This window comes from Erythrolamprus reginae, chromosome 7 (genome assembly GCF_031021105.1).
Source record: "Erythrolamprus reginae isolate rEryReg1 chromosome 7, rEryReg1.hap1, whole genome shotgun sequence".
In the NCBI taxonomy this organism is placed as follows: domain Eukaryota; kingdom Metazoa; phylum Chordata; class Lepidosauria; order Squamata; family Dipsadidae; genus Erythrolamprus; species Erythrolamprus reginae.
Window position 1 is genome coordinate 16,352,211 of NC_091956.1, and position 14,521 is coordinate 16,366,731.

The following is a 14,521-nucleotide window of genomic DNA, read 5'->3' on the forward strand; positions in this document are numbered from 1 at the left end:
TGTGTGTATGCTTGCTTTTAATAATGGGGGTTTTAGTGTTTTTTAAATTATTAGATTTGTTCTTACATTGTCTTTGTTATTGTTGTGAGCTGCCCCAAGTCTACGGAGAGGGACGGCATACAAATCTAATAGATAGATAGATAGATAGATAGATAGATAGATAGATAGATAGATAAGTGAATCAGCAGAAGCTACCACTGAAGGGGGTAAGGAAGAAGAGATTGTCTCGATGGCCAGCTCCTCAAGGTCCTTGACTTCACTGAAAGAGGACTGCCTCCATTTTTCAAAACTGTGGAACTTTTTGGGACTGACCCTAAGAGATCTAAATCAGAACCATTAGAATGTCTTTATGTACATTTATTGCGATTATCGGGTTTATTCTGAAGTCTCCATGGTGACATGGTAAGCAACAAGAAAGTGGGAGACTGAACTGAGTGGTTTTCTCATTTTTCAAAGGAGTGCCTCACATATAGAACACAGAATACAGTTTTTCTAGAATACAGTTCACCTGTATGGAACCCACAGTGTGTATCAGATATAAATACAATCGAGAGAATCCAGAAACCCCAAAATCTTTAACCTCATATTGTCTACAGTTAACCACTCCCCTTTTCTAAGACGTCTGTAAGGAGAGTGCATAAGCGCGCCATTGTGCCTACCGTCCCTGTCCTACTGTCTTCTTTTATCATCATTTTATCAGATCTTTATGTGTTTTCAGTATTGAGACTTCTAGAATATTTTAATGTTAGATTTCTTCATTCTTTTGTATCTGTTTACTGTGAGCTGCCCTGAGTCCCAGGAGAAGGGTGGCATAGAAATCTGAGAGATAGATAGATAGATAGATAGATAGATAGATAGATAGATAGATAGATGGATGGATGGATGGATGGATGGATGGATGGATGGATGGATGGATGGATGGGAGGGATGGAGGGAGGGATGGATGGGAGGGAGGGATGAATGGAGGGATGGATGGAGGGATGGAGGGAGGGATGGAGGGATGGAGGGATGGAGGAAGGGATGGACGGACAGACAGATGGACAAATAAACAAACAAACAATTATTCATTCATTGGATTTATTACATTTATATGGGCCCCTCTCCAAGAACTCAAGCGGCTTACAACATATCAAGAAGCACTATATACAGTACAAATATCTAAAATCCAATTAATTTAGCTTATTAAATTAAAAAACCCTAATAGCATTTAAAAATCACTCATTCCCATTCAACAGCAGACACACTTGCACTCGTATGCCAGGCGGGGCTAGAGTTTAATGGTCCCAAGCCTGGTGACACAGAAGAGTCTTTAGACTCTTATGGAAGGCAAGGAGGGTAGGGGCAGTACGAATCTCTGGGGAGAGCTGATTCCAGAGGGCTGGGGGCCCCACAGAGAAGGCTCTTCCCCTGCCAAGCGACATTGTTTATTTGACAGGACCTGGAGTAGGCCAGGACCTAACTGATCACTGGAATTCATATGGCAGAAGGCGGTCCCGCAAATAATCCGGTCTGATGCCATGTAGGGTTTTATAGCTCAAGTAGTTTTAAAAAATCTTTGAAAGTCTAATTTGTTAAGTCCAAACTTAAGGTCGATAGCTTGCGACAATACCTGGTATGTGTTGTGGTTAGCTCTGCCCCAGCTCCTGCCCCAAGGACTGTGGATGTGGGGGAGACATCCACATGCTGCAGGCCTGGCTTGCCCCCGGTGGAATCTGAAGATGAAGGCTCCTCTGACCAAGAAGACATGAGTGACAGGGAGGAGGAGAGTGTGGCAGACAGCTCAGAAGGAGATCAATTATCTAGCTCCTCCTTGGATTCAGAACAAGAGTTAATGATACAGCCACGCATGCGGAGAGCGATGCATAGACAACAACAACTGAGAGATTATTATCAAAGAAAATGAGGACACCTGTGGTTGGGGGGGGCTGTGGTAATTAGTGAGGCTGCTATAAAGAGCAGCCTGTGGGTTTGGCCATTGTGGAGGATTATCTGATCATTGGGTTTCGTGACTGCTTTACTGACTGACTTTTTGTGTGCTGATTCTTCCCCGCTTTGAAACTAAACCAGAGCAAAGTGTGTTTCCCTTTGTGAAAGAAGAAGGACTGTGAATTGCCTCACAGCTGCAAGCTAAGTATCACAGAACTGATAAGGGACTTGTACAAATTACCAGTTTGTTTGGAGACGAGTGCTCTTTGCTATACCAAAAGAGGGCTTAGGTTAAGTGAATTTTCATTCTAAAGAACATTGTTTTGAATTTTCAAACGTGTGTGTGTGTCTGAAATTTGTACCTGTGAATTTTTGGGAGGATTCTACCAGAGAGCCCAACAGAACAGTATGGAACGATGAATTGTTAAAATTGATTTACCTGAAGCAAAAATGTTTCCGTTAAATCTAAAGTAAACCTGTTCTCCTTCTCTCATCTTAAATGGCTTGGAAGGTTCCGGAGGGCCACAATATCCCTCCTCACGTAGGGACTGCAGCTCCATGCTTAATTCTTTAGACGGAACCAGTAAGACAACGATCTTGTAAGGGTCTTCTTTATTCTGACACAGCAGCACCTTCACCATTACGTTGTGGATGGCGTGTTCGAGATTCTGAATAAACTGAACGAGATGTATGTGGTCCGTAGCAGAAGATAAGCGGACAATAATAAATCTGCGTAAAGATGTGACAGAGCAAAGAACATATTGGAGCAGGATTCACATAGAAACATAGAAGATTGACGGCAGAAAAAGACCTCATGGCCCATTCATTCATTCATTCATTCATTCATTCATTCATTCATTCATTTATTAGATTTGTATGCCCCCCCTCTCCGCAGAATCGGAGCGGCTCACAACAAAACAGTACAAACCCAATACCTAAAAACTCTTTAAAACCCTTAATATATAAACAATCATGCATCTCATACAGACCATACACAAAGCGGAAGCGGCCCAGGAGAATCAATTTCCCCATGCCTGGTGACAGAGGTAGGTTTTGAGAAGTTTACGAAAGGCAAGGAGGGTAGGGGCAATCCTAATCTCCGGGGGGAGTTGATTCCAGAGGGTTGGGGCCGCCACAGAGAAGGCTCTTCCCCTGGGTCCCACCAGACGACATTGTTTCGTCGACGGGACCCGCAGAAGGCCAACTCTGTGGGACCTAACCTGTCGCTGGGATTCGTGCGGCAGAAGGCGGTCCCGGAGTCTGTCCTTATACTATTTCCTGTATTTTATCTTAGGATGGATATATGTTTATCCCAGGCATGTTTAAATTCAATTTCTGTGGATTTACCAAACACGTCTGCTAGAAGTTTGTTCCAAGCATCTACTGCTCTTTCAGTAAAATAATATTTTCTCACGTTGCTTCTGATCTTTCCCCCAACTAACCTCAGATTGTGCCCCCTTGTTCTTGTGTTCACTTTCCTATTCCTATTTCCTTCCCTCCTGAACCTTATTTCCCTACTGCCTGACTGCACTGTTCACCCATTTTGAGACTGCCAGAAATAACTACCCCTAAATCCTTCTCTTCTGAAGTTTTTGCTAACATAGAAATGCCAATATTGAGGATTCCTTTTCCCCAAGTGCATTATTTTACTTTTGGAAACATAAAACTACAGTTTCCATTGCTTTGACCACTTATCTAGTAAAGCTAAATAATTTGCCAAATTATAGACGCCTCCAGGAATATCAACCCTATTGCACACTTCATGCAGAAGATTCTCCAAGTGAATGGAAAGATAAAACCAAAAACTTTTCTTTTTGGGTTTAATGGACGAACAATTGGAAAAATAAATTTGGAAACCTTGATACTATGTTTTGTGAACCAAGTAATCTTGATGGCAGCACTTGATGTGCACAAAAATGGAAAGACACTTTGATCCTCACAATGGACGTACGGCTGCAACAGGGGATGGAGTTAGGAGATTGTCAGCCAGAAGGATGCATTTAGTACCACGTTTCCCTGAAATTGGGACAGAAATGGGCCACAACAGAATAAAATGGAATGGAATGGAGTGGAGTGGAAATAGAATGGAATGGAGTGGAGTGGAAAAGAGTAGAGTAGAATTATTTATTGGCCAAGTATGATTGAACACACAAGGAATTTGTCTTTGGCACATATGCTGTCAGTGTACATAAAAGAAAAGATACATTTGTCAAGAATCATGGGGTACAATACTTAATGATTGTCATAGAGTACAAATAAGCAATCAGGAAACAATCAATATTAATATAAATCGTAGCAACAACTTACAGTCATACAGTCATAAGTGGGAGGAGATGGGTGATGGGAACAATGAGAAAACTAATAGTAGTAGTAATGTAGCCTTAGTGAATAGTTTGACAGTGTTGAGGAAATTATTTGTTTAGAAGAGTGATGGCATTCAGGAAAAAACTGTTCTTATGCCTATTTGTCTTGGTGTGCAGTGCTCTGTACCTTCATTTTGAGGAAAGGAGTCGAAACAATTTGTGTCCAGCATGCGAGGGGTCAGTAAATATTTTCACAGCCCTCTTTTTGGCTTTTTTGAAATTATACAGGTCCTCAATGGAAAGCAGATTGGCAGAAATTGTTTTTTCTGCAGTTCTAATTATTTCTTCAAGTCTGTGTCTGTCTTGTTGGGTTGCAGAACCAAACCAGACAGCTAGAGAGGTGCAGATGACAGACTCAGTAATTCCTCTGTGCCCCCATCAACACGAGTGACATCAAGCTGGCCACGTCTACCCTGGTCACACCCACCACAGCCCCCAAGATCAAACACAGCCTAGGTGCGGCCCTCCTCGAAATTGAGTTTGACACCCTTGATCTACATGTTTGACGAATCCCTCTCACCTCTCCAAAGGTTCCTCTAAGTCAAAGGACACAAGACCATTTCTTGCATTTCGCACAGGGACATCATTCAGCAGAATCCATTCTTCTTCACTGTTTCTGTAGCCCAGGATTTTCAGTGGTTCCTTCAGGTTCTCCCTGTGTTTCCTTGGGGAAGCACTCAGACCTCTGGGGAAAAGAGCACCAAGGTAGAGTAAGGGATATACCGTATTTTTCAGTGTATGAGATGCACCTTTTTACTCCCTAAAAGAGGCTAATGATTAGGATACATCTTATACTCTGAATGTAGCTTTATTTTCCCCCAGCCCTAACTAGCTGCTAATGATTTTCCCAGCTCTTACCTTGCAGGCTCTTTCATTGTTACTCTCTGCAAAGAATGTATTTCAAACCCCGTCTTTATAGGGATTTTTTTCATTGCTTTACTTGCTCCAGATATTTCTTTCCAGTTCTAACCAGGTGCCCTGAATGTACCCAAGCTCTTTAATTGTTACTCTCTGCTAAGAATGTTTTCCAAGTCTTAAGTCTTAGCAATTCCCACCCCCCATTGGTCTAACTTCCTCCAAATCTTTCTTTCTAGCCCTAACCAGGTGCTAATGATGTTCCCAGCTCTTACTGGCTTACAAACTCTTTCATAGTTACTCTCTCAGAATAAAAAAAAAATTAAGCCCTTAACCAGGGGATTAAATATTGTGCTGAAGCTGACTAGACAAAGGAATGCTAGCCAGATGAATATCTGGTAAGTAGATTCTTTTCCCTATTTTCCTCCCCCAAAACTAAGGTGCATCTTATATTCTGGTGCATCTTATGCTCCGAAAAATATGGTACGTCCACTTCCCTTCCTTACTGGTTCATTGTTGTTGTTAGCTCTGGCCCAGCTCCTGCCCCAAGGACTGTGGGTATGGGGGAGACATCCACATGCTGCAGGCCTGTTTTGCCTGCAGCATGAAGGCTGAAGGCTGAGGATGAAGGCTCCTCTGACCAAGAAGACATGAGTGACAGGGAGGAGGAGAGTGTGGCAGACAGCTCAGAAGGAGATCAATTATCTAGCTCCTCTTTGGATTCAGAACAAGAGTTAATGATACAGCCACGTATGCGGAGAGCCATGCATAGGCAACAACAACTGAGAGATTATTATCAAAGAAAATGAGGCCACCTGTGGTTGGGTGGGGCTGTGGTAATTAGTGAGGCTGCTATAAATCGCAGCCTGTGGGTTTGGCCATTGTGGAGGATTATCTGATCGTTGCGTTTCGTGACTGCTTTACTGACTTGGACCTTTTGTGTGCTGATTTTTCCCTGCTTTGAAACTAAACCAGAGCAAAGTGTGTTTCACTTTGTGAAAGAAGAAGGACTGTGAATTGCCTCACAGCTGCAAGCTAAGTATCACAGAACTGATAAGGGACTTGTACAAATTACCAGTTTGGTTGGAGACGAGTGCTCTTGGCTATACCAAAAGAGGGCTTGGTTTAAGTGAATTTTCATTATCAAGAACATTGTTTTGAATTTTCAAACGTGTGTGTGTCTGAAATTTGTACCTGTGAATTTTTGGGAGGATTCTACCAGAGAGCCCGACAGAACAGTTCATATTGTGACGGAAGTGCGTGTTTTGCATGGAAATAACCCTCTGCATATGTGCAGAAGCAGGCGGGCGTTCCACTTACCGTCCGTTACCAGTATGTCCTCTTGGATCGTTATGGTTGCATACCTGGAAGGTGTGCGTGGACCCGTTGGCATGAGATATGGCTTCTGTGCATGCGCAGCAAGCAAAATCTCACACAAGGATGCTCTCGTGCATGAGATTTCACTGATTTTCAGCGATGTCTTTGCTTCCGCGCATGCGCGGAAGCAAAAAAATGCTGCAAATCAGCAAAATCTCACATGAGAGATTGTCCTTGCACAATATTTCACTTGCTGCACATGCACAGAAGCTATATCTCACGTGTGCATGCTCCTTCATGCATTGGGGCATGGAGATGCGTGCACATCTCAATTTCCACCATCGGAACCCCGATCCCAGCCGTATCAGCTGCAACCTATTACTGTGCAGAAGCCTTTGACCATGTGCAGAGGGTGTTTTTTTTTTTGCAAGCACAGTGACCAGATGACCAGCTCGGGAACAAGGACTGCCATCCATTGCTGCTGGTTCGGCAAGCAGCGGCAAATTTCTGCTAGCAGTTCTAAACAACCAGTCCAAATCAGCAGCAATCCACCCCTGATCCATGCTTCTCTGTTTTCCCCCCCCCCCCCCTTTACTCCTCTTTCTACTATCTGGGCATTGTGATCCGAAGCCAACTGTTTTTTTTTTGAAGTGGATTACCCAACTAGAATTTCTTTAATTGCAACAAAGGCATATTTTATTTCATGCCACCCATTTTCAACTTTTCAAAATGTCCCAGCCAGAAAGATTAAAGAGAAAAAGTCAGCTGGGGATTATAGGATGGGAAAGCTGTTTTGGTATATTTTTTTTAATTAAATGTTCATTATAGATAAAACCAGATAGACTGGGAGGGTTGAAAGGTTTCTACTATTTTTCATTAAAATTATACAAAGGCAAAAATAACCCCTCCCAAAACCCCTCTACTTCAGAACGACTGCTAAGAAGTTCTGATTGCTAAGAATTTTAATGAACTGGCTATTGTTCAACTTGGCAGTGCCTGACAGACCATAGGTCAATATGTAGATGTTTAAATCAATTTTCTTCACCTTTTTCCTTTCTGAATGCATAAAACTACATCTCCCAGAATCCTTAACCCAATATAATTTATGGATCCCAGGAGGCGGCATTTCCTGCTTAACTCTGCTAGTGATTCAGTTACCGGGTGACCGGTGGGCAGTAATGGGCAGCCAAAAAATGTACTGCCACGCTGTGGGCGTGGCTTATTTTGTGGGTGTGGCTTAATGATCATGTGACTGGGTAGGTGTGACTTGCCGGCCATGTGACCAGGTGGGAGTGGCTTGAACGATCATCATCGTTCAAGTGAGCTGTTAAGTCCTCGACTTAAGCCTCACCAGTGTTGCTCGCTGGGGTGACAATTTGTTTGCATTTCCCGTGTTCTCCTTCTTGGGTCGCCCCCCGACCTCAGGCTGGGTAGCTAGTGCGAACAGGTGCTGCCAGAAGCATAAATGCTGCCAGTGCTGCTTCCACCCATGGCTTCTGCTTGCACCTCAGGTGGGAGGTGGCCCTGTGAGGCTGGAGGGAAGCCAAGCAGGAGAGAGGGAAGCTCGTCCGAGGCCAGGAAGGAGGAAAGAGGAAAAAAGCAAGGAGCTGAGATGCAGCAGCGGCAGCAGAGAAAAAAGGAGAGCCGATCCAAGACTAGTAATCCAGGAAGTGACAGCCATCGATCAGCTGGAGCTGCGCACACATCTTCATTTCCGCCGGTGGAACTGCATTCCACCCTGTCCTGCCTGCTGCCCACCCCTGCTGGTGGGCATGGGTGTCAGTGGGCAGTGCATGTGTTGGAGCAAGATTTGGGTTCTGCACAAGCGAGCATGTGAGATTTCAATGATTTTTTTGCTTCCGCGCATAGGGGGGAGGGAATTGGTGTGGACACGTGTGAGCATGCTAGAACATGCACACACACCCTGTTGTATGGTGAACCAAAAAAGGTTCGCCATCGCTGTTCTACTCTCTCAACATCTTGAGATGTTAGAAAGATTGCCTTCTCTCCATAATTAAATTCAAAGAGCCGAATTTACAACATCAAATCATTTATGGATACCGGGTCTACCTGAGACATTTTCAAGAACGAGTTCCTTCTTATTTCTCACCGGAAATTATGTGTGCTTGAAACTCTGGGGAGTGAAGCACTCGTTGCTCTTCCGGCGTCTGTCTCAATACCTTCTCTTCGTTTCTCTTGATTTGGAGGAGACGGTAGAACCACTGTGATAGCTCTGTTGAATGGTAGGGATGAGGAATATTCCAGGTGGACCAAAGAGCTGGTTGACATGACCGAATGATATTCATCGTGCTTTGCTTTCAACATTGAAAGTGTGGATTGGTCGATCGGCTGCACCTGCAAATAATTAATATTATTATCAATATTATAATATTATGATAATAGAAAGATAGAAGATTCACAGCAGAAAAAGACCTCATGGTCCACCTAGTTTGCCCTTATACTATTTCTTGTATTTTATCTTAGGATGGATATATGTTTATCCCAGGCATGTTTAAATTCAGCTACTGTGGATTTACCAATTATGTTTGTTCCAAGCATCTACGACTCTTTCAGTAAAATAATATTTTCTCGCGTTGCTTCTGATCTTTCACCCAACTAACCTCAGATTGTGTCCCCTTGTTCTTGTGTTCACTTTCCTATTAAAAACAGTTCCCTCCTGAACCTTATTTAACCCTTTAACATATTTAAATGTTTCGATCATGTCTCCCCCTTTCCCTTCTGTCCTCCAGACTATACAGGTTGCGTTCATGAAGTCTTTCCTGATACGTTTTATGCCTTCCACCATTTTTGTACCTCGTCTTTGCACCCTTTCAATTTGATCAATATCTTTTTGTAGGTGAGGTCTCCAGAACTGAACACAGTTCAGGGAATGGCCATTTCATCCTCTGGATGCTTCAGGGAAACTTCCCTGAAGCCCCAGAGGCAAACAAAAAAATAAAATCCTCCAACGGACAAACCGTTGAAAAATGCACTCCCAGTTTGCTGTTGGGCTGTTATTTGTACTCTGGAGGGTTCAGGGAAGATTGTAAAACAGCATAATGGGTAAACCGTTCAAATCTGGCTGATCAGAAGGCTGGTTCCTTCACCATAGTCTCCTCCTGGCGTAGCATTTGTTTATCCTCTTCTGACTGAGAGTCCAGTTCCTCCACCATAGAGTCTCCTCCTAGCATGGCATCTTTTCCCTTTAATCTTTTCTGCACACGCGCGGAAGCAAATAAATTGGCGGAAATCGCTGAATTCTTGTGTGTGTGAGCATCCTCGCGTAATATTTCAGTGATTTTCACCAATTTCTTTGCTTCTGCACGTGCGCAGAAGCAAAATCTCATGCTCTTGCTGGCCTGATATGTTTTATGCTTAAGACCGTCCACCATTTTTGTAGCTCGTCTTTGGACCCATTCAATTTGATCAATATCTTTTTGTAGGTGAGGTGTCCAGAACTGAACACAGTATTCCAAATGAGGTCTCAACAGTGCTCTATACAGCGGGATCATAATCTCTCTCTTCCTGCTTGTTATCAATAATATATTAATATTATTGCTAGATTATCAATATCTTTTATTCAAGGTAGGTTTGAAAATTTGTTCATATATGCTGAGGGATCACTAGATCAATGGAATGACTAAGGATGGAATCACAAGAACCAACAGAAACTCATCAAGGGGAGAAGCAACATAAAACTATGGAGAAATTTCCTGACAGTTAAAACAAGCAGAGTAATCTATTAGTAGTCCAAGATACACATACACAGAGGAAACATGGAGGTCTAGCAGATATCCAGCTGATAGCCCAGAGATATGAGTAATAATTCAGTAATACAATCCGGATACACTTAAGTCTATAAAATATTATTTACTTTAGCAAATATCTTAGTCAAGAATAAAAAAAATCAGTTAATAAATACACAAGCCTTATTTGTTCAGCTTACAAAATACACAAACCATCATTTAGCACATAGCAGTCACAGAGAAGCAGTAATAGCAGAGAATAAGCAGAGAGAGAGAAAGAGAATGAAAGAGAGAGAGAGAGAGACTTCTGGCTCCCTCTTATGGCTAACTGCAAAACTAACTCTTAAAGCAATAGTGTTTAAATATATTTAAACATACATAGTTTGTAGATATATTGCCAAACCCAAGCAGTTATGTATATAGCACTAACATATCACCACATATCACACACCAAGACACCAAAAATAATAAAAATGAAATCTTCACAAAGTGAGGCCCATATTTCTCTAAAGAACAAAGCTGTTTGATCATGCTGCTCAGCCGTGGGTTCTAAAACCCGTTGCTACTGGTTCGTGCACATGTGTGTGATGCTTCTGCACATGTGCAGAAGCATCCTGGGCAGGTGGGTGGAGCCTCCTGCCACAGTTCATAGAACTAGGCCAAGCCGGGATCAACTCACGGATGCTGCTTCTAATTGCAATGGGAATGGATTGGAATTCTGGAACTCTATATTGATTCACCATGGACTTATTTCCAAAAGAAAAAAAGTTTTCTACTTAATTTCCATAGGAGTTAGTTAACAGAAACACCATTCAGTCCTTGCAGCCAAGATGAATATCAAGTATAATGAAGAAGGACATGAAACATTGATTCAATTTCTCTCATTAGGTAAGGCAGAGATGTTTCTGCAAGGATCTTCATTAAATCTCCCTTCTGGGTAAATTTGGAAAAAGCCTGCTATGCATTGGACAATGTCTGCAGGCAAAATAGAAAGGTTGGAGCGAATGAAGGTATAATTTTGAGCTAGAACTTAGATCGAGATCGGACAGACTGAAGGAAAAAAGGCTGTCTTAAAAGTGTTGATCTAGACCAGTGATTTTCAACCTTTTTTGAGCCGTGGCACATTTTTTACATTTACAAAACCATGGGGCACATTGAGTGGGTATGGGGGGGCGGCTAAAAAAAGTTTGGACGAAAAAATTCTCTCTCTCTCTCTTCCTCCCTTTCGCTCTATTTCTCTCTCCCTCCCTCCCTCTCCTTCCCTCTTTCTTTCTCCCTTCCTTCCTTCCTCTTTTTTGTTCTCTTTCTCTCTCCCTCCCTACCTCCCTCTATGTCTTTCTCTCTCTCTTTCTTTCTCTTTCTCTCTTGTTCTCTTCCTTTCTTTCTTTCTCTCTCTTTCGTTCTCTCTCTTTTTCCCTCTTTTGCTTTCTCTCTCTTTCTCTCTGTTTTCTTTCTCTCTCTCTTGCTTGCTTTCTCTCTCTCTTGCTTGCTTTCTCTCTCTCTCTCTTGCTTTCTCTCTCTCTTTTTCTCTCTCTCTCTTTCTTTCTCTCTTTCTCTTTCTTTCTCTCTCTCTTGTTTTCTTTCTCTCTCTGAGCTTCGTGGCACACCTGACCATGTCTCACGGCACACTAGTGTGCCGCGGCACACTGGTTGAAAAACACTGATCTAGACGCAGTGGTTCTCAACCATTTCTGATACAGTTCCTCATGTTGTGGTGACCCCCAACCAGGGGTGGGCTACTGCCCAGATAGGGGAAAATGCAGTGGGGTAGCAAAAATGGAGCGCCATCCCAGAGTACCCAATTTGCACTGAAAGATGTTGAAAGAAAATGCACGCCCACAGTGTGGTAGTAAACATTTTGGTAGCCCTTCACTGTCCCCAACCATAAGTCTAGCACCAATTCTCCCATCAGAGCTTTAAGCTGATTGGCAGGAAGGTCAGGGGGACAACCCCACTGTAAATGTCCGATTGATCGGATTGTAAAAATATGTTCCAAGGTGTCAGAATAGAAGCTTTAGTTCCTTTCTTTTAAAAAAAGTTTGTTTATTGATTTTCACAGAATAAAAAATAAGTCTCATAGTGTTGAAAACCAATCATAACCTGTGCCCATTACATTTTAAGTTTACAGTTCTTTACGCTATGTATTCAGTTCAGAAAATAAGTTATAAATATTTATATTCATTTATAATACATAAGACAAAAAAGAAATAATGGTAAGTATAAGTATCTCTTATTCTAACTAATAGAGAAATAGTTATGCATATAAGGACTTATTTCGTCTATAGCTATTGCTCCAGTCTATACTGTGTGGATATTTATTTTTATATACACTAATGTTGTGGTTGGCTTCAGGCCAGTTCCTATGGCTCCTGTTTTTGACTCAGAGGAGTGGGAGCTGTCTGATCATAGAAGACCCGTCTGGCTGGAGGAGGAATCAGACAGTGAACCAGAAGGAGACAGGAGTGAGGAAGGGGTTAGAGACACAGAGTGGGAAATGGAGCCAGTCAGATCTCCAGACCGAAATGTTAAGAATTAATGATGCTGCCACAGCCTTGAAAAAGGGGAGTTTTGAAAAGGGAGTTTATCCGTTCATCACTTTGATGAATTGTAGTTTCATGTTTGCTGTGGATATCTTTGGAAAATTATGACATTTAAGCCGTGAGTTTTGGCTGCTGTAAGCCGGAAAGGCTTCTGTACTGACTTGAGTGAGTAACTCAAATCTGCTGGACTCTTAAACTAAAATTGCTCTGAAACTCCATGGCTTGCAGCCTTCTGAATATAAAGAACACCTCTTTGCTTTATTTTTACTATCCTGCGTGTTTGTGTGTGTGTTTGATTAATTACTTCATTTCTGGGTGGCCTGGGGCAAGGCAGAACAACTAACACCCTATATCTTTACATTTTATTTCTGTTTTGGATCCATTCATACCACATATTATTATTATTATTATTATTATTATTATTATTATTATTATTATTATTTAGATTTGTATGCTGCCCCTCTCCGTAGACTTGGGGCAGCTCACAACAACAATAAAACAATGTATAACAAATCTAATAATTTAAAATCACTAAAAACCCCTTATTAAAAAGCAAAAAAACATACACACAAACATACCATGCATAAACTGTATAGGCCAGGGGGAGATGTCTCAATTCCCCCATGCCTGACGGCAGAGGTGGGTTTTAAGAAGTTTATGAAAGGCAAAGAGGGTGGGGGCAATTCTAATCTCTGGGGAGAGCTGGTTCCAGAGGGTCGGGGCCGCCACAGAGAAGGCTCTTCCCCTGGGTCCCACCAAACGACATATATCATATATTTTTAATTTCTTTATCTTTTGTTCCCTTAATTGCTTTAGTTCCTAACACCAGGGGAAATTTGTCTTTTCCCATGGTCTTAGGTGACCCCCATGAAATGGTCATTCAACACCCCTCCCAATGGGGTCCCAACCCCCATTTGACAACCACTGATCTAGAGGAACATGAGTAGCATGCAGAAGGAAAGTAATTGGGTTGTTGTTTTTTAAATCATTTAACCTTATAACGGAGAAGAAAGAGAATTCATACAGGAACTGAACTGAAGAACAGACTTTCTGTAATGAATATCTTCCCAATCCTCATTCATAAGCCATTGCTACCACCCAGGCATGAATTGAATGACAGCCTCTGGGTTTTTTCACGTTAAAAAATTCCTTTAACCATCTGCAGTACTCTAAAACAAGGATGAGTGACAATCTATTCAAATATCTTTTCAAATCCTTTTTGAAAGGTGGCTGTAATTCCTCAAAGGGCAGAATTAGCTCCCCATCATGTAACTTTCCAACCCCATTTGGTCAGCTTGTTTTTTTTTAATAGTTAAGGTTGTTGATTGTGCTTTTTCTTCTTTTTTTCATGCAAGATTCTCAGGTGGCCTCAAAATTGGACAGATGGGTAAATCAGAGGGGTGATAGATAATAGGAAGGGAGGGAGGGAAGGAAGAGAGGGAGGAAGGAAGAAAAAAGAAAGAAAGATTTTGAGGAAGGAAGAAGAGAGGGAAGGAGGGAGGGAAGGGAAGGAGGGAGAGAAAGAAAGGAAGAAAGAAAGAAAGGAAGGAAGGAGGAAAGGAAGGAAAGGAAAGGAAAGGAAAGGAAGGGAAAGGAAGGGAGGGAGGGTGGAGAGAGGAAGGGAAGGAAGGAAAGGAAAGGAAAAAAGGAAGGGAAGGAAGGAAGAATAAGGTGAAGGAAGGAAAGGAAGGGAAGAAAAGAATGTAAAGGAAAATAGGAAGGAAGGAAGGAAGGAAGGAAGGAAGGAAGGAAAGATTGCATAGATATCTGCCAT

At 42.2% G+C, this 14,521-nt stretch overlaps 1 protein-coding gene across 2 annotated transcripts in view; it reads right to left on the reverse strand.

Annotated features, from left to right (window-relative positions):
* Positions 1 to 14,521, reverse strand: part of DTHD1 (death domain containing 1) — a 42,794-nt gene that overhangs the window by 12,212 nt on the left and 16,061 nt on the right. Inside the window, exons 5-7 of one of the 2 annotated variants that reach the window (XM_070757101.1) lie at positions 8,572 to 8,816; positions 4,810 to 4,974; positions 2,366 to 2,655 (exon numbers count right to left, since the gene is read on the reverse strand). In XM_070757101.1, the coding sequence (XP_070613202.1) occupies positions 2,366 to 2,655; positions 4,810 to 4,974; positions 8,572 to 8,816 (700 nt within the window). The remainder of the gene's footprint in view (positions 1 to 2,365; positions 2,656 to 4,809; positions 4,975 to 8,571; positions 8,817 to 14,521) is intronic. The other variant, XM_070757102.1, reaches the window with a different exon arrangement.